The 18,849-nt window shown below is 44.9% G+C and overlaps 1 protein-coding gene across 5 annotated transcripts in view; it reads right to left on the reverse strand.

Moving 5' to 3' along the window:
- The window catches only part of GALNT13 (polypeptide N-acetylgalactosaminyltransferase 13), a 1,280,472-nt gene that overhangs the window by 739,673 nt on the left and 521,950 nt on the right, over positions 1 to 18,849 (reverse strand). For all 5 annotated transcript variants that reach the window (XM_069616427.1, XM_069616426.1, XM_069616425.1 and 2 more), the window contains exon 4: positions 8,359 to 8,566. In XM_069616427.1, coding sequence (XP_069472528.1) covers positions 8,359 to 8,566 — 208 coding nt within the window. The remainder of the gene's footprint in view (positions 1 to 8,358; positions 8,567 to 18,849) is intronic.

The raw sequence follows: 18,849 nt of genomic DNA on the forward strand, positions 1-18,849 counted from the left end.
CCGAAAGGGAAGGATAGTGAGAGAAAGGGAGTCACAGTGGTTACAGAACAGGGGGGTTGTTGGGATAGTCCCCAGGTAAACCAGAGGTCGTCTCCCTTAGGTGGTGGTGGATAGGAGGAAGGAGGAGAAAGAAGGAAGTTAATGAGAGAGGGAAGACAGCGATTGAGAAGGATAAGAGTAGGTTGGGAACCTTGGGCCATGATAGTTCCATTGTGATAGACATTAATAATGCACCAAGAGGATAAGAAGCCAAGAGTACTTCCCATCTAGTGCCACCATTAATGGGTGAAGAGGAGAAGGGGGAGAGAGTGGAGACCAGATGGGGGGTACATAGGTCAGGGGAGGGGACAAAAAAGCAGATGTCAGTAACAGTCTGCCCGGAAGTAGCATTGACGTAGCTGTCAGCAACAGGTGGACCTGGGTTAGAGGCCAAGAAAGATCTTTCATTGTTTTTCTTCCAGACTCCATGAGGGAGATAAGATAGGTGAGAGAGTACCAATTAGAATAGATAGATAGAGGAGCTGCACAGTGCATGAATAACTCACCAGGTGGCCTAGCAGCCAGGCAGGTTTTGATGAAGGCATTGCTTAAACCTAAAGTGAACAGTGTAGTAGGATTTTAAATACCCAGGCTGGGTGGGCGCTAAAGTTCAGTCGAAGGCAGTCAAAGCACAAGTTTAACAAACACACATAGATTCAACTTTGTAGCACAACAATAAATGCAGCAGAAAGTGTTCATTGTGCAGGTCTAAAAACACACCTAGATTCAACTTTGTAACAAAAGCACTAAATGCGTCCCATGATGGTAAGGTACAATAATCTATAAAAACCATCACGGTATCCCCCTGCCCATGAAACCATCAGCTGACCCCAGGGACCCCAGTAACCTTATGCCTATCACCAATTCTAACTTTTAGCTTGAGGTGCTACACAAAGTGGCCTATAGGCAATTCTAAAGTTTAATTGAGGCCAGTTGTAGTCTTCATCACAGACAATCAGGCTTCATGTCCAATTACAGCACAGAAACTGCACTTGGTGACCTACAGGCTCATATGCTTGGTATAGCAGATGAATGCAGGGCAGGTATCCTGGTTCTATTGGACTTATTGGTGGCCTTAGATTTGCTTTATCATAGTATGCTTAAACAATCTGTAAGGAACTCATGGTGGCAACAGTAAAGACAGACAGAAGCGATCACACTTCAAGGTCATTAAACTGGAATTGTAGGCTGGAAAAAGGCCTGATCTAAACCTAAATTTAAGATGGGAGCAAGTTTCAACCATCAAATAATAATAAGGCAGTCCTAGTGGTGTTGTGTCAAATAAAAGTGCCTACACTAAGAAAAACCTATTGCCAATCCTTACGCTAAATAAAAAAGAAGTGTGGGATAATACTCTCAAGACAGAAGGAAGTGTTCACAAATAATAAGTCAGGATGCAGTACTTGAGGTCTCCCTTCCCCATGTTTTGATCACAGGACAAGGTGGGATTTTGGAGCACAGCACATGCTTGCGCTTTCCCAGCATGAGCTAACAGTTCTGCGTTCAGCAATCAGGGTCTTTCCGTGGTTATGTCTCTTTTCTACCAAAAAGTCTCTGCCCTCCATAGACCTAATGTATCAAAATAATAAACAAAGAGTTCCTTTTTTACATATACCTTGGGTGATGCCTTTTCCACCCCGCGGTCACCCGCTTCCGGGCTCTGACCCTTCTCAATTGTTAGCCTCCATCTGCCGGGTTCACTATGGCTTTCAACGCAACCTTCTTTTGGTTCTTCACAAACCCTTATACCTTTTTAAACAGTTCACGGAGGACATCCCTCGGCCGGGTTCACTCTGTCAACACACTGTATTTGGGGACTTTAGACTTTGCCTCCTTTTATCGGCATCCCTCTTTCAGTCTGAACATTGCCAATCTTGTCAATCTTGTCTTTTCATTCAATTCTTACGGTGCAGGATTCATTTCCCTTAACTTCACAATCATCATGGGGTCAAAGACTTTCCACTGTACAGAGGATTTTACAAGATCCCTGTATGACCACTTTGACTCCCTTCTCGCCTTTCCCAAGGCCATATGGGTAATGTAGTTTCAACAATCGGGTAATCTCCTGAGTGAGCACCCACGTGGTGCCAGACTACTCTGTTGCTGGTTTTCCCCCCTTTTCTCATCAATAGTTCTTTGAAGCTTTCACAGTTCAATTAGCCGTTTGCTACTTTTCATTCAAAACAGTTCGGTTTCTTATGGACTCTCTCCTCAACTCACTGCTTGGCTTTCTTTCTTTTTGGAGTCAAGGTTGGAACCACGGAGACAAGCATCTCTTTTCGGCTTGGTTATCAGCGGAGGAGGGTCTTGTGTACTGTTGACATCTGCTGCAATACACGCTGGCTATTGTTTGCGGTCTTTTGATTCCTACTGCAGAGCTTTCACAGGCCTTGGTCAGAAAGGGAAAGACCGATTCTGTCCTTGTCACCCTCTCGGTATGCACCGTCTTTCTCCTCCTTTTGGACTGCTGTGCTGAGTTAGCTTCCTGGATGTACGGTCTTCCTTGCTCATAGTGTGCTCTCGTGCTTCAACTTTTATCCTGTGGGGAAGGGAAAGGGCCATCAGGTGTGTGTGGTTCTGGTCAATTGCCTGACTTTGCCTGACCCTGGTGTTGGGATATGTTGGGTAAATGGCTCGAGTGTTAGTCCGTCGTCCTTCGTAATATGCAAAAGTGTTAATGTCGGAAATGGGGGGGTTAAAGTGTTTGTGTATACTTTGGGAAAGGTTGGGGAAAAGTTGTCCTGAGAAGGGGGATACAGCGTCTCACCCCTCAGTGTCCCACTTCCACTCCCCGAACACCCACCAGCCAGGTGATCCTCCCTCACTGGTCCACCCCCCGGAACTGGATCCAATAGCCATTGCAGTGTCCTGGCCACCTGGATCACAGACCCCTGGGGACTAGACACGGAGACACCTTCACATTTCTCACAAATCCCTTCATCTCTCAGGGCAATTCTCAGACAGTGATGCTGAATGGCTCCTCTACTTTCTGTCAGATCGTGAATCATGCATTCCATGGGGACCGGCAATTTCTGCCACCAAACCGATTAGGTGTGGAGTTCTGCAGGGGGCCAGTTTATTGCCAACTCTGTTCAATCTGTGCATCCGGCCTCTTTGCACCCTGCTACACAACCAAGGTATTTTCTTTACCAACAATGCAGATGATTTCCACATGGTCATTGAGGCGAATGGAGACTACTTGGCAGACTACACTGCCTTGTCCACTACCTACCATCTGATTGAGGACTGGATGTTTGTTTATTTATGTGTAGCGCGCACAAGACCCGAAGGTAACAGGGCGCGGGAACAAGAATACTTTAGGCTTACAAGTTGCTTATAGTTACATAGGTTACAAAGGCAAAAATGCAGATTAGTACGAATACAGCAGGTAATACATATGCATTTCAAATGAATATTCAATACAATAGGTAGTCCAAATGCAGTGCAGGTGCTCTAATTGGCTCTGTTTAAACAGCAACAAGATCAAATTACTGATTTTTGGTCCCAAAACTTCACAAGCCAAACTCAGCTCCGAATATTATAGCTTTCAAATTGATACTAGCAGCATTTCTGTCCTCAGTAAGGTCAAAATCTTGGGCATCTGTCTCATGGCGTCTCTTGATTCAGACACCCACGTCGACCTGCTGACCAAGAGTTGTAACTACTCTCTCCACCCGTTAAAGAACATAAGGCTGTTTATCTCTAAAATGAACACTGCTACGATCACACAAGCTACTGTCCTGGTAAGACTGGACTACTGCAACGCCCTGTTGATAGGAACTTCTGCTAAGAACCTTAGGTGGTGCCAATAACTACAGAACGGCACAGTGCGTATCGTCAAGAATCTCCCCAGGAGTGTGCATATTTCCCCCTATAGATGGGAGCTGCATTGGCTGCCCATCCAAGAGTGTATTAACTTAAGGTGGCCACGACCATCCAATGTGTGCATGGAGATGCTCCATCCTTCCTGAAAATGTTGATCCCACAGTATCGCCCGGCCAGAGCACTGCGGTCATCTTACAAAGGGCAAATTATTTGTTCTAGGTTCAAAAGGGAGAAGGGCCTGGGAAGGTCCTTCCAGGTCAAAGCCGCCAAACTTTGACATTCCCTCCCTCTTCCCATGATGCAAGGCCATAATATTCTGACTTTTAAATAATTCTTAAAAACCTTGTTATTCAAGTAAATCCTCCCTTCCGGTCCAGTTTATTTTTTCGTTTATTTATTTTTTTAGCTTGTCCCATGATGTCTGTTCATCTGCTTGTGTTTGAGTCACGCCCTGTTGCCTGCATCGCGCCCTAATGCTCACAGGCTGCCGATGTGATATAAGTACATAAATTGATTTAAATTAATTAAATGCAGCAGAAAGCGATTATTGTGCAGGTTTGAACAGAAGGATTCACATATGAAGTGGATCAGAAACTACAGTAGGGGGGCTTTGTGAGTCAGAGCCACAAGCAGAACAAATACTGCACTTGGCAGTTTAAGATAGAAGGGAAAGGAGGCATAAAGAGTACACTAGGAATAGAAAAGGAGAGAAAGACACGCATATGGAAGTTACGTAGAATCATGCCGGTGTGCAGCCCAGGGTGGGGGGCTCAGGGGAGATAGTCTAGTGGCCACGAGACGTGTTTTGATGTCACCCATAAGAATAGCAGGGCAGTCAGAGGTGCTTACCAGGACACGTTGGTGCAGGCTGAAAACGTTTTTATTGTCATGCTATTTTGGGTTATAGTCTGTTTAGACCTTGAAGAGCATACGCTGAACGTGGACACCAGTGGATGGAACAGCAGCATGGAGACAGTGCTCCATCCAGCACCAGACAGGGGCCTTAGTACGGCCTTGGTGCAGGGGCTGGCACAGCCTGCCGGCTCTCAGTTGGTTGTGAAGGAACAGCAATCCCCCAATCAGAAAGCCCCAAAGGCTGGATTAAAGAGGCACAAAGGCACACCAGTGCCTGCAGGAATGGGTGGCCATTTTCAAGTGGTTTCCTCAATCAACGAAATGTGGTTCACATGACCTCACCTGCCTCGCCCAAGGGCAGGCCTCCACTGAATCATATCATTGATGCAGGCAGATGAATGCTGCAACAGGCAGGCTTGTCTCATGGAAAGGAGATATGCATATGATGATTGCTGACAGCTCTCTCTCTGTACAGGCAGTCTCTACAATTAGATAAATATTGCATTTCTTTTTTGCCATAATAATTTTAAGTATTGCACAGAGCTTTCCATTCTATTTAGGTACAGGTGTGCATCCTATCCCCACCCTCAATCTCGCTTCTTTAAATATAAACATGTATATTTCCTTCTTCCTACAGACATAACACCACTAATGGGCCATGGTATGGTTACTCTGATCCACATTACCCTTTTTATCTTTCTTCTCCTCACCTCACTGAAAATCCTGTGAGAAAGTCCCTGCAAGGTTTCAGCATCATTCTGAAGCTGCAATGGTGGATCTGCTTCAAAGCCAGTTGAATCGAGCCATGTGGGAAGGAATTCACTTATTTATCTATTTATTATTTGTATTGCACACACAAATAACAGGCCCAGAGGCATCAGGGCGTTCACAACACAAATGCAAACACACACTTATGGCATGAGGATCGTACATCAGGTGAAAGGATTTTGAGGCTTATTGGAGAAACCGGGTAGAATACTGGGAAAAGTGACCAGGGTTTCTGACATATACAGCAATCACCTGACATAGGCCTGACACTCGCTGTTTGTTGTCCTGATGAATATTACCCAAATGAGCAAAAGTCACAATGGGCAGACTGAGCACAGAAACAGTGAATGTTAGAGTAAATTTCAGATGGCTCCCAGTTTGCCAACCAACATACTAAGGAATGTGAAATGAGTGCCTATGGTGGTATATCTCTATCAGCCCTTTCTTTCAACCAGTATTAAATGCCCCCCTCAACTCTCAAAGGTACATTTATGATAATGAGTGAAATGTCACAACTGCCCCTCGCCATATCTGCTAATTTCTTGTTGCAGATGATGGACATTGTCTTTCAGAGAGATAGAGACAGGGAGAGAGAGACAGACAGGGTTTGACACTAACAGTAGTAGAAGGTAAAATGGGAGCTGCCTGGAGGGGTTAGTGGTCAGAAAAGAAGAGAACTGTTTATTCTGCCATGTTAGCCTTTTTTCATGCTTTGCTTGGACTCCCAGTGCAGTTTATACCTTTCATGCTTGCTATACCTTGTTGTGTTGTTCTATATGTGGCTTCCATATTGTCTGTACCCTTTACTAATCTGCTCATCAATTCATTGATGGCTGCCTGGACTAACATGCTTAAATTCAAAATTCTATACACAATATGAATGGCTTCTAAGACAAACATACATGGAAATTAAACACTCTGTGAACGTACTTCGAACCACATGAAGCTGATATAATAGCTCAGTTGGTGTGGCGCTGCGATCTGTGTGTGATCTGAAGGTCACAGGTTCGAATCTCGGCAAGGCCGCTCATCCTTCCGAGCTCGATAAATGAGTACCAACTACGGTTCATTGTTATTACATTTGTTCTATGTAAAGTGCTTAGGTGTAGGCTACGTAAATAACGCATCATTATCATCTTTAACCAGCTATCATCCCACAGCCCCCACCAATGCATCCTAGCACCACATGCAGCAAGGATCCCCTATGCACACAAACGACTCTATGCTATGTAGATTGGGCACCTATTATCCGGCCTGCATGCAGAGTTGCACAGTCTGCATGCAACAATGCAACATCACAGCTATATTGCATTCGCCATATCAATCCAGATTACCTGAAAACCATTACAATGGTAAATCACACTGCCATACTTGCCAACTTGCCTTGAATGTGCTTAAAATTGGGATGTTCCTATATATATTTTGAAAATATTTAGTCGTTCAGTGATAATGAAACTAAATGATTAGAGAGACCTGCATAGAATTAATCAGCAGGCGTGTACGACTCCTGGGTTTAAAGACTAGTGCCAATGATCAGCCAGGTGTTGCATTATGAACATATTTAAAGGAGAAGTGAGGAATTGGAGAGAAGGGAGAAAGGAAGACATTGACTTTATCCATGTTCACTAATCTGTTAAGATCAATTTTGTTCGAAACGTCTCCAAAAGCTTCTCAACAGAGCTGCAAACAGGACTCACTCTATTTGTGGAGCCCCACAATTAATCAAAATAATGTATATTGTACAAGTGTTCTTAATGAACCAATTTGAATTCTATGTGATTCAGCTTGTCCACATGTGATAACTCTTTCTTATTACACGGTTCAAATAGCCCCACAAGTGGATCTTGTGGATGGCGTTGTGTGTTTATCATGCAAAACATACATGAGCCAGCTTTTGTGTAAACACTTATTGTAAAATTTAAATTCGCATGTTTTTGTTTCACGGTTGAGTAGTTACAATGTAATTAAAAAAAACGTGCTTACAATATGTATTCCAGTTTTTCTGAGTGTGCCCAGGTATGGATGGCACTGAGTCAATGACAAAACAAAACCGAAGGATACTGAAAATAAAGCCATAACACCTAAATATTCAATACAAATACAACATTACAAAATATACTTCGGACCAGTAACAGTAGGTGTGCAGCACGAGGGGAGGATGGCCTGTGTGCATATATATCCTGAATGATACAGAACGTCAAATAAAAGTGAAGAGGTAACACAACTATTTTTTGTATTAAAAGTAATGTAACCATTAAAAAGGGTAGGAAGTCAAACAAAAATAATGTAAAAACATCATCATTAGCCATAATACTTCAATTTTAAAAGATAATGCATGTGCAAATCATTATGTTTTAAATAAGGGAAACCATATATATATGTGTTAGTTAATAGGCCTTTTAAAATGAGGCGGCCCTCCTTGAACATAGAGCTTCTTCATTTATTTTATATTTCGTCTTTATTTTCCATTATACAAACTTGATTGGTATTCTTTATCAATGCTGTGCCTTTCCTTATTAGTAACGACGTTCATATATATGTGCGTACATTCTTCGAGAAAATGTAATTTTCTTCATCCATGTTCATGGTTTTTTTGTCTTCGTTTTAATGGTTGACATTTTGTGCAATGAGGTTATGTACTCTCTTAAAATATCATGTGTTTCCTACTGCATTAATACATTAAATGTGTGCATGCATTCTCTATAGTCTCTAAACTTCGGTTGGGAACAAGTACATCATTTGTACTATATTTATGTTTATTTTGAATAATATGAATTTGTAACACGTGCAGACACAATTATTTGAGTGGAAAGTACTTCAACACAACATTTCATTTTCAAAGACAATGTTACACAATGCAAAATGCCTTACATGTTTTCCTGTATTCGTGCCAGAAGGGGCTCAAGCCATCCTATGGTACATTCACAATGTGCATCCAGGAATGTTATCACTTGGCCCTTTGAAGAGCTTGCTCCTCTAAGTCTCGCACGAATTAATCCTGAACGTTGTTCCATTCTGAGAATTTTTACAGATACAGCCATTTTTTTAACATAATTCTCCAACGGGGTTTTGAGAAAATCTGAAAAGAAATTGCAATAATTACATTTCTGAAAAGCAGGGCAAAATTCAATTAGGGTCACTTTTTTTTCTCAAAGTATCTAAAATACAGTACAGTATCAATGAAATCATACGGTATGTATGGAACCAACATTTGCATATTTCTAAACTAGAGTCCAATAAACATGGCACACGATTACACGGACAGCTTCATCCGTTCTCCCGTAGTGTAGACATTATGAATAAGAATGACTTTGCAAAATCAATTTATTGAGATAATCAGCATTTGAATTTCGACGTAAATGCTTCTTTGCAGTGAATATAGGTAAATAATCGACTTTGGAGGTGCACAAAATGAGGGTGATATTTACTGCGCCCAAGCAGAGCGGGGGTTGTGGAGGTGTCCCCCGCTCTCCTGGGCGCAGTAATGGGGGTCGGGGTTTGCCCCCCCACTTACCATTTTGGAGAGCGGGGGACAAAAAACAAAAAAGCAACCTGCGGCGTCAGCTCCAACCCACGTTAGTGGGAGGAGCTGACACTGCAGGGATCGCAGAGTACGGGCGGCACACGCAGAAGTGTGCCGCCCTAAAGGTAAGTGGGGTGGGGAGGTTGGGAGGGGTAATGCAGGCCAGGGGAAGCGGGCACAGTGATCCATATGATCACTGCGCTGCGACGTAACTGCCATCAGCATTTTCGGCGTTGCAGTTGCGGGCGGCGCAGTGATCAAATAGATCCAAATAATCAACTTTTCTTGTTTCTGCAATAAACACGTTCTTGAGAAAATGATGAAAAGGCATTCATTTATTATATAATAAAGATAATATTTTGTGACAAAAAAAGATTAGCCTTTTGAAAAATAAGAACCCAATATAAAAATGCAATCTATTATGAAGATATCATTTTGACTACATCCACCATGTATGACAATGAACCCATGGGCAAATAAGAGCAATTATTAAAAGCACTGAACCCAGGGAGTGCCGGTATGGAGAATGTACCTGACGAGCAGTGTGGTGGTGAATAACACCTAAACATATTTCCTTTGCTTGTTCTGCAAGGAAGTAAACAGCACACTTTGTGTTACGTCTGCATGTAAGTGGACTCAATCTTCAGGATTAAAAAAAAATGGCCTCCTTGTTAGAGCGAATGTAAAGGGTATAGAAATATCCAGAAGATGGAAAGCATGTGAGCGGTTTCCAAAATTACATCTTTGGGGTTTAAGCAGAAGTCAACCTAGTTTATGCAGCGAGTGGTGTGAGGAGTGGTTAGCTGTGGTGACTTGCTGCCTGAGAGAGTCTGCCTTCCACTGACGCTATTCGAAGGCGTCCTCATGCTGCATGCCTTCATGGACTACTACATTTAACATCACTTGCTGCACGGCACAGAGAGTGGTGTGAGGAGTGGTTAGCTGTTGTTGTCTGGGGTGAGGGGGTTTAGGGAGCCTTGGTCTCTGCCCCCACCCTTTGCCTTGTAGGGTGTCCTGACCCACGTTTAAGCTACCCTGCTACAACATTTGGTGCTGTGGGCTTAGGAAATTCAAGATGGCGGAAAACCCACATGTGCGCCGAAATCCAGGAAAGCTGCGCAGTTTGTGCGCCCACCAAAATGGTTGCCTCACTTGCCACCCACCAGTGCGAGAATGAAAGGCCGGGTTGCCATGAGGGAAATGGGTTGCCAAAGGAAAAACAGTAGCGCCGGTTAGCTTCAAAGCGCTTTAAAACCACCATTGGACTACCCGCACAGTAGTCTGAAACCATTGGGAATGGCAATGCTGATTGCCAAATGCAACCTAGAATTGTGGGGAATTCATTTCTTAAATCCCAAAAATGGGTGCAGTACCAGTACTCACCACTATCCAAAAGCCGGCGTTTTAAAACCACTCTGTGTGTTTTTCTGAAGGCAAGCAAAATGCCTATTTCAAACCTTGCAACATGTGCAAAATATTCACTGAACACCAGCAGACATTTGGCAGAATGGAGTTTTGTGTGCCTACAAAATCTGGGAAATGAAGAGCCCAAAAACAATGCTTATAACAAAAATGCTATGGAGTCAGCAGCTTAAGCCTAACTACAACTGGATTTAAAACCACCAAAATCGAAAATGTTAAATTAAATGAGTGACCTATGTTTGGTGTCACATGCCTTTGTAACTGTTGAAATGTCATAGTTTTGCGCTTAGAATCAGCATTCTAGCTGCATGTGTAAAATTACAAGTTATTTTAAAAGCAACAAAAAGTTAGCTGAAGGTCTGACTTAAGGAACTTGATTTTGCCTAGCAACTACCCATCAGCAGTGAAACTTGAGTCACCACTGTGTTCCCAGGCCAACCTTCCTTTTGCTGCCCAGGCTAAGGATATGCCATCTATCTGATAATTGAATTTCCTGTGCTCTGCCAGAGAGTGAACAAAGCCCTCTCCACTCAGGCAAAGGTTTTTTATTACAGACGTCGTAAAAAGTGGCTTCCTCCTGGAGAAGCTGGGAGGAGCACTGCCTGTGAGAAGCAAGCTGGCTTGGCAGAAACTGGAAAGACTGGTTTCTGTACCATGTGACCTGAAAAGACACACCCCTGCAGCAAGGATATGGTTTTATAAAAAGGGGGATAATTCATAGAGCGGACATGTGAAAATTTTATAAATGATACCATAATTCTTGTGATTTTTCTGCCCACAGTTTAAGACGTGGTAGGAACCGGTGGTATGTTCAGGGGGGTTTTAGCGGAAAAGTGGATATTACTCTAAATGTGTGCATGTTAAAAATCTGAAACTTCATCAGTTAATGTCCCTACCCCCTGCACACATGTATGTAAAGTTGGGTCCATGTCGGAATTTGGAAAAGCAGTTAAAAAGTCAATTATGTACACTCTTTGAATGCAAGCTCCGAGAATGAGCAGATTTGGACATAGACATGGCTAAATTCAGCCACACCATGTATATGTAATTTTAAACAAATGTGTACCTGTGCAAATATGTTTTTAGGTCAGATATAGATTGTGTGTAAAGTTGACAGGGGTGGGTTCTCTGTATCATAAACAGACCTCATCATGATGACACTTCATTTCATTCCCCCAATCAAGGGGACGAATGAAAGCTGACCAATGACGATTGAGAGGGGCAAGTCTAGTGATGCAACACACACACCCATTCTCAAGAAACAGATAAAAGCAGAGAGTCAGGACACATAGGGAGATTCATTTTTCATCTGCCGCTGAAAGCTCTGCCGGAAAAATCCATACTTACCTCCATCAAACTCCAGAAAGCCAAACTAGAGACTTCAATCTATCCAGAGCAGAGAGACCCAAAGAACCGGTGCCTAGCAGAGACCAGACCCCTGTGAGCAGTTCCAGAGGCCAGGCGCTGTGAGCAGAACCCGGAAAGACCTGACCAGACTGAAGTCCGTGACCAAGTCGCTTTCCTGTTCAAAATCTCTTGTGAGTACTTAGCAAAACTCAGAACACATCTCTTAGTTTAAATTCATCTAATTCAATCTATTTAACCTAAGTAGAACTGCCTCCTAGCTGTCACCTGTCATTCTAGCTGCAAAAAATTTGTCACTTGTCATTTTGAAAAAGTGTGCGTTTAAAATTTACAAAACCAAAAACGACCTTTACTAAATTACTCATATCTCCGCAACCGTTTGGGCTAGAGACTTGCAATAACTTTCATTTGGAAGCTGAGATCCCAGGCTTTTCTAGGACCCCAAAACGGTAGAGATAGTCCTTGCGGTTCCTTTGTAATAGCGCTCGGCGCATCCGCGAATTTTACCGCGATTTGCAATTTCTTCACATGTAAAAACTGCTGCTGTTTGCTTTCCATTGGCCAGAAATTCGTTTAACCTGCTAACTATCCCTGCATCATTGCTAGTGTGAGCCTGGACTAATATTAACTAGATACCACTCACCCTGAACCTCTATAAGGGAATTAAAAGCAAATTTAGCATATTTCTCATTCATTGCCAGCACATATCCAAGCATTGCCTGTGTTTTCAAAACTCCTATCTGTTTTCTGTAAGCTTGCTGGGATTGAACTGAATTACAGTTGATTGCATTTCTGAGGACTGTGTGTTTTCCTTCCATTTCCTTGCATTGCATAAAGAGGGGGGGAGGGAATAGCCCGAGAAAAGTGATTACATTGTCTGGTTGAATCATATTGCGTATTTTCTGTACTGCATTCATTGAATATTGCATCCACCTGAGCTTACATAAAGCATCCTCTACCACGTTATACTTTTGTTCCTAATTACCAGTGTGCTACCTTATCAATTTCATCTCAACTCCTTAGTAATTATAAAGAAGTGTGCTAGTGCCAGATTCTCTGTTGTTAATCTTTATCATATCAGATTAAGTGTGCTATTCAATTATTAATTTATTAAAAAGTGTGATATATATTTTAATTTATCAAATAAACCTTTTAAACTTGCAAAACAGAACTACTTCTTGGCTCAGTGGGGTCAGGGGGATTCCAAGAGAGGGGTGTTATACAAGGGTAGTCATCCAGAACGTATGAACTGGACCTAAAGATATATCAATAAGGGTTTTCATTCAGTATTATAGACTAGGCGTTGACTTAGCTGTAGTGTTGAATTGAATCCTCTTACAAAGTGGGGGCTCGAGCCGAGACGTTGGGTTAGATTTACCATTTGTGCAGATTAATACAGTGTGCTAACTGACGGGATACATACATCCAGTCGGATCACCACGCTGCATTACGCTGTGAAGCATTCCTCAAAAGGGACACTCCAAGAAAAGTTCTGTTCTGCAAAAATAAAATACAAACTTCTGTAAGTCAGGACAGAGACCAATCTCTAGAATGACGACCTTAGTAGACATGAAAATAGCCAGAGAGCACCTCTTGCATAAGCTATTTGTGAGAGGTGAATGGACCGAACAGGGCCAGGATGTGTGGTTGCAGGCCATCACACAACAGGTCACTGAAACAGGGTCAGATATATATAGAGATCAGGGTCCCTTACATGTGGCCCTGAGTGAACTATATATGGCTCCTAAAGCCAAAGAGGAACACAATAAGATTGCCAGGATAGCAGCATACCTGTACCTATACGTTGGAGACATGCAGGATAGATGTGCGGAAAGCCAAAATCTGGCAAATAGGCAACAGATGGCATTACAGAAGGCCCAATCTGATCTGGACTCTTCTGAGCAGATGCTGCAGAGGAGCCAGGAGTCAGAAAATGACAGCAGACGGTACATCACTAAAATAAAGGAGGATATGGATGTGCTGCAAAAGGAAAAGTCAGAACAGGATACCAGATTTCTGGCCCTACAGAAGGAGCACCAAGACAGTTTGGACTCCTTACTGCAGAGCCAGAAAAAGCTGGAGCAACAATTAGACTTTAACAGGGCATGCACGGAGCAGGTAGCCACCCTGCAAAGTCATCTAGATAGAGTGAAGGTAGAGAGCAACAAGCTGATCTTGAAAGACCTGGATACCCAGGCAGAGTTTGATGAGGAGCGCCAAAAAGCTGGTGCCCTTCAACGGCAAAGGGACGACCTGGCGGCACAAATGCAGGCTCTTAGTCAGGAAAGAGACGCCTTAGGCCAGGAAGTCTGCCATTTAAAAAGGAAAATGGAAGAAAATCACCTGGCCCACCAGGGGCTGGGTGACCTCCAAAAAGAAAACCAGAACTTGGTAGAGCACACCAGAAGGGTGGAGGATGCTCTAGCAAGAAAGGAGCAGGCCAATAGGGACACAGCTCAGGAGGTAACCCTCCTGCAGCAAAGACTGGCCCAGTTCTCCAGGACCAACCAGGAAGCACAGAGGGAAAATGAGGCCCTCTGTCAACACAATGATAGGCTCCAGCAACAGGTAGCGATGCAGGAGAAACTGATAGAGTCGAGTAAGGCCTTAACAGAGGAACTGAAAGCACAAATGCAGGCTCTTGCATTGCAACAGGGAGCAGGGGCGGATAGAGATGAGGTCCGCTGGGAAAGAGAGACTCCTGACCATAACCGCAGGAGCCCTAACACCAGGGGCCTTCATCTTCCCCAGTCCCTGGACTCTACCACCCCCGTGTCCCCTGGCGCACATGAGCACAGGGCCACAGGGATGGCAGATTACTATCCAGCTAAGAGTATGGGGCTCATAGGCCAGTACCACTCAGGAATGGAGGGGTGGGCATCCGGGTATGGGCACCCAAGTACAGTACAGTTCAATGGGGAACCCCAGGAGAGTAGGCCCATTAAGGGCATCCTGAAAACCTCTGCCCAGTTAGGTCAGTGGAGGGGGTACCCATCAAATCCTGACAGCAAGGAGGAATCTGAAGACTCCTCTGAACTGCGCAGGACACAGGAGACCAGGTCCCCACATTCTGCCAGCCATTCCCAGGCTCGCAGAATCCGGGAAAACCTGGAAGAACAGACGGGAACCTCTGGGAGCAGTGCCTCTGAGTCCGACGAAGAATGGACAAGGGTTACCCGAACCAAAAAGGCCAATAAGGCAAAAAGGGCCTTGCTCAAGGACCCCTTAAAGCAGATTAAGGCGATCAGGAGCGTCATCACGCCTTACCATAAGAACGCTAAGTATTCTGTTTGGGAGCACTTAGAGTTGTTTGAACAAATGATGGAGACTTTCCATTTGAAGGACAGCCAAAGCTGCATTCAATATGTAAAGTGGACCTTCTCCCCGGAATACTCCAGTTTCTTTGCGGGGCTGGAGGACCAAAATCATTTAAGATGGTCCACCTATAAGGCGGCCATCCTGAAACATTTTTCTGTTCACAGAAATCCTCAAGAGGCTCGCAAGGCAGCCTACAATTTGCAATGTGGGGAGGATCAGGCCCCACAAGAATTTGTGCAGGAGTTAAAGCGGGCTTTTGCACAGACCACAAGAAGGGTGCGCACGGATAGCCGTGAATTTATAAACACGTTTTTCCATGCCTTGCCCAAATATATCATGACCCAGCTCGTGAGGGATTTTCACGAGAAAAGATCTTTAGACTGGGTCATTGAACAGGCTACCCGCATCTATGAGGTGCAGAAGCCCATAGAAAATAAAAGCAATGCCCAGAAAAACCCCAAAGCCAACAGCACCCCTGCTGCTGCCAAGGTGGCAGAGGTAAAGGTCACCCCCGTTTTGGATTTGGAGATGGGGGGGCCTAAAAACCTACCTGCACCTAATAATGCTAGGCCCAGAAGGTCCTCGGGCCAGTCGCAGACAGGGAGCCAGGGAGGCAGCCCCACAAATGGGGTCCCTCGCTCTCCTGACTATGTAAGTCCTCGCTACAAAGGTAATCGACCCATCCTGGGTTATGTGTGGACTCCTCCAGCCCAAGGGGGGGGATCCAGACAAGCACCTAACCCAGGGAACTTCCCTCCAAACTTCCCACAGGAGGGCAGAAATTTACCAAACCCTGGGCAGAACTTTTTCCCCAGATATCCACCCGACTTCCAACCCCAAAATCATCCATCCTTCTTTCCTCAATTCCCTGAGCCCAGACCACTGAATCCGGGAGAGGGGAGGCCAAGGGTGGAGGGGTACCAAAATCTTCCCAACCAGGGGTACTACCAGAGGAGGGACAGCTACCCTTCCCGGGATCAGCCCAGGGGAGAAAACAGGGCCCCGTATCAGCCTGAGCGGGTTTCCCAGTTAGAGCGCCAGGTTCAAAACATGGCGCGGGATATGGGTCATATACTGAGGGCACAGCAGAACCCTCAGATCAGCATGCCGGCGCAGAACGCACCCAACTCTGGACCTGGTGCTCCAGAACAATGACGGGGGCAGCACCCCGATAAATCACCGGTTCCCAGGGAGGAGGCACAAGGGGAAGGGGGGTGTAAAGCCTTGGAGGAAGCTTCCTTCCTCACTTGTAAACAGCCCCTGGAAACCCAGGAACCGGAAACAAAATCTCTTGCCCCTGAAAGTCTGCCTCCTAAGGAGCAGAGGGGGGGTAGGAGAAACAAAAGACCCAAACAGACTCAGTTTGAGGAGGAGGTACAGATCTTCCAATTTGAGGGAGAGGGATCCTCAGAGGATCCTGGGAAAGGGATCTTCTCCTTCAGAGAGGGGGGAACTCCCCCCAAAGAAAAATGGGTCCCTAGGGATGCAAATCCAGACTGGGGAGATGTGGAGACTGAGCTACCGCCGCCCACCATCTCATCCCAGAACCAACAGCAAGAAAATCCCCTGGTTCAAACCCATCCTGGCGACTGCCTCCAAAAAAGGGGGGGCGGCCCAGAAACGGAGCCAGGGGAACCCACAATGGCTCTGATCTCCAGTTGCAAATTTTTTCTTTCAGATTCCCAAGACTCTCCACAGAATTCTGCCCAAATCTCCTCGCTAGCGATGTCCAAAACCAGAAAATTAGCCCACCAGTTGTCCAAAAATGTACATTATCTGTGCCCCCTTGAGGAGAAGGAGGGAAGATATTATGCCCCGGTACAAGTACAGGGGCAGGGTACAATCTCAGCACTGGTGGACACTGGATCTCAAGCTACCCTTCTGTCCAGAAGGGCCTTTGACGAACTGAATGCAGGAAGGGGAGAGAATTACCAAATTCCTCTCACCTCTCTTCCTGGACAACTGCAGAACTTTGACGGGAAGGAAATTCCCGTTGAGGGGACGGCAGACTTGGACATTAAGATCGGGCGACACAAGTTGAAACACCCGGTCATAGTTGTGACCCCAGAGGGCACCCCTTGTTTACTAGGGAATGACCTCCTGAGAAGGTTGTCACCCCTAATAGATTGCGTAAACAAGGTCCTCTGGACCCAGACTAGCCGACCAATAAAATTAAAACAGAGTGCCAACCATGTTAGTTTAAACGGCACATGCCACATGGTTGAACAAAAATCTGACCAAGTAGAATTTCACTTCCAGAATAGCCAAATTCCAGACGTGACAGTAATAGCAGTAGGACAACAGACTGGTGATGGGGGGTCCTCTCTATTTCTGAAAATCAACCTTCCTTCCAGTCTAAAGTGGTACTCCACGCTGGAAGGAAACACTCTGAAATTCTATACCAATCCACAATCTGAAACTCCCACTCCTATAGTCCAGAAAGATGTGAAATCAGCTCAGAGCCTGGCTGATATTCAGCAAATTGGAGAGCAGTTGTTCATCCCTGTTCAGTTAAATGATGGGAAGGACTCTGTTCTCGCTCGAGTGTGTGTGAACAACGGTAAGAGCTTCATCAGCGAAGCCATGTTTCGCCAACTCCCAAAAGAACCAGCCATTCCCACCTTCAAACTGATAGACAAATGGGAAATGGACCTGGAAGTACCTAATTCCAAACATCTCCTGCCAAGCAGGTGTATGCTCAAAATCTCCATTGGCAACAAGAGCATAGTCCATAATTGTTGGGTCGTGCGAGACGTCCCTGCCGCCTTTTACTTAGGCAGTGACATTCTCAATCGCTTTGCCATTAGTTTGGACCTAATAAACTTCAAAGCTTGGTCCCGATTAGCGGATAATCCCATGGGCTTTGATGATCCAGAAAAAGCATTTAGGTCAGCTCAATTGCTACCTTATGCAGTTGAAATTCAGGTTAAAGAGGAAGTCACCATCCCAGAAAGGACCCGACAATTCTCCCTGGAAGTGAAAGTTAAAAGGGGACAAGAGTTGAAAAACCCTGATGCTTACATACATCTAAATGCTTCTCTCCAACAGCAAGGGTTGGGGGTAAACCCGACTCCATTAGTCAACATAGAACATGACCCCATTCTAATAGAGGTGGATAACAGCGACTTAAAGAGTATTACTCTAGCCGCAGGCACCATTATTGGAATGGCGGTTGATGACCGACATTTCTCCATTGATCTTGTAAATGAACTGTTAGGACCCATCCCCAAGGACTGTTTTGACAGTGACAGTGATGACAACGCAACACCAGACAGGATTTTTACCCGGCATGGGGGGAACTTCCTGGTGTACACTTCCTGCCCCTATGGTAAGGAAGATGTGACCTGTGACTTCAGGAGGGATGAGGTGATTTTCCAGGTCCATGAGGGCTGCCTTTCCCACCTGAAGCCTCCGGTCCAAATCAGCACTCTGACCAGGGACTTCTCCACCCAGCTGGAGGAGGCCACGGAGATAGCCAAACCAGAAGTCTTTCCAGGCTTCAGGCAGATGGTGGAAGAGAGAGTCAACCTAGCTGATGCCTGTGTGACTCTGGAACAAAAGCAAAAGTTGAAACAAGTTTTCTTGGATTTCCAAGATCTCTTTGCGGTAGACTCATATGACTGTGGTCGCACCGACATCCACACCACAACAATCCCCACGGACCCTGGCATGACTCCAGTGTTTGTGAAGCAATATCGCTTGCCTCTCGCATCAATGGAGTCCCTTACTGAAAT

Source organism: Ambystoma mexicanum, chromosome 9 (assembly GCF_040938575.1).
Source record: "Ambystoma mexicanum isolate Mex_15411 chromosome 9, UKY_AmexF1_1, whole genome shotgun sequence".
Taxonomy (NCBI): domain Eukaryota; kingdom Metazoa; phylum Chordata; class Amphibia; order Caudata; family Ambystomatidae; genus Ambystoma; species Ambystoma mexicanum.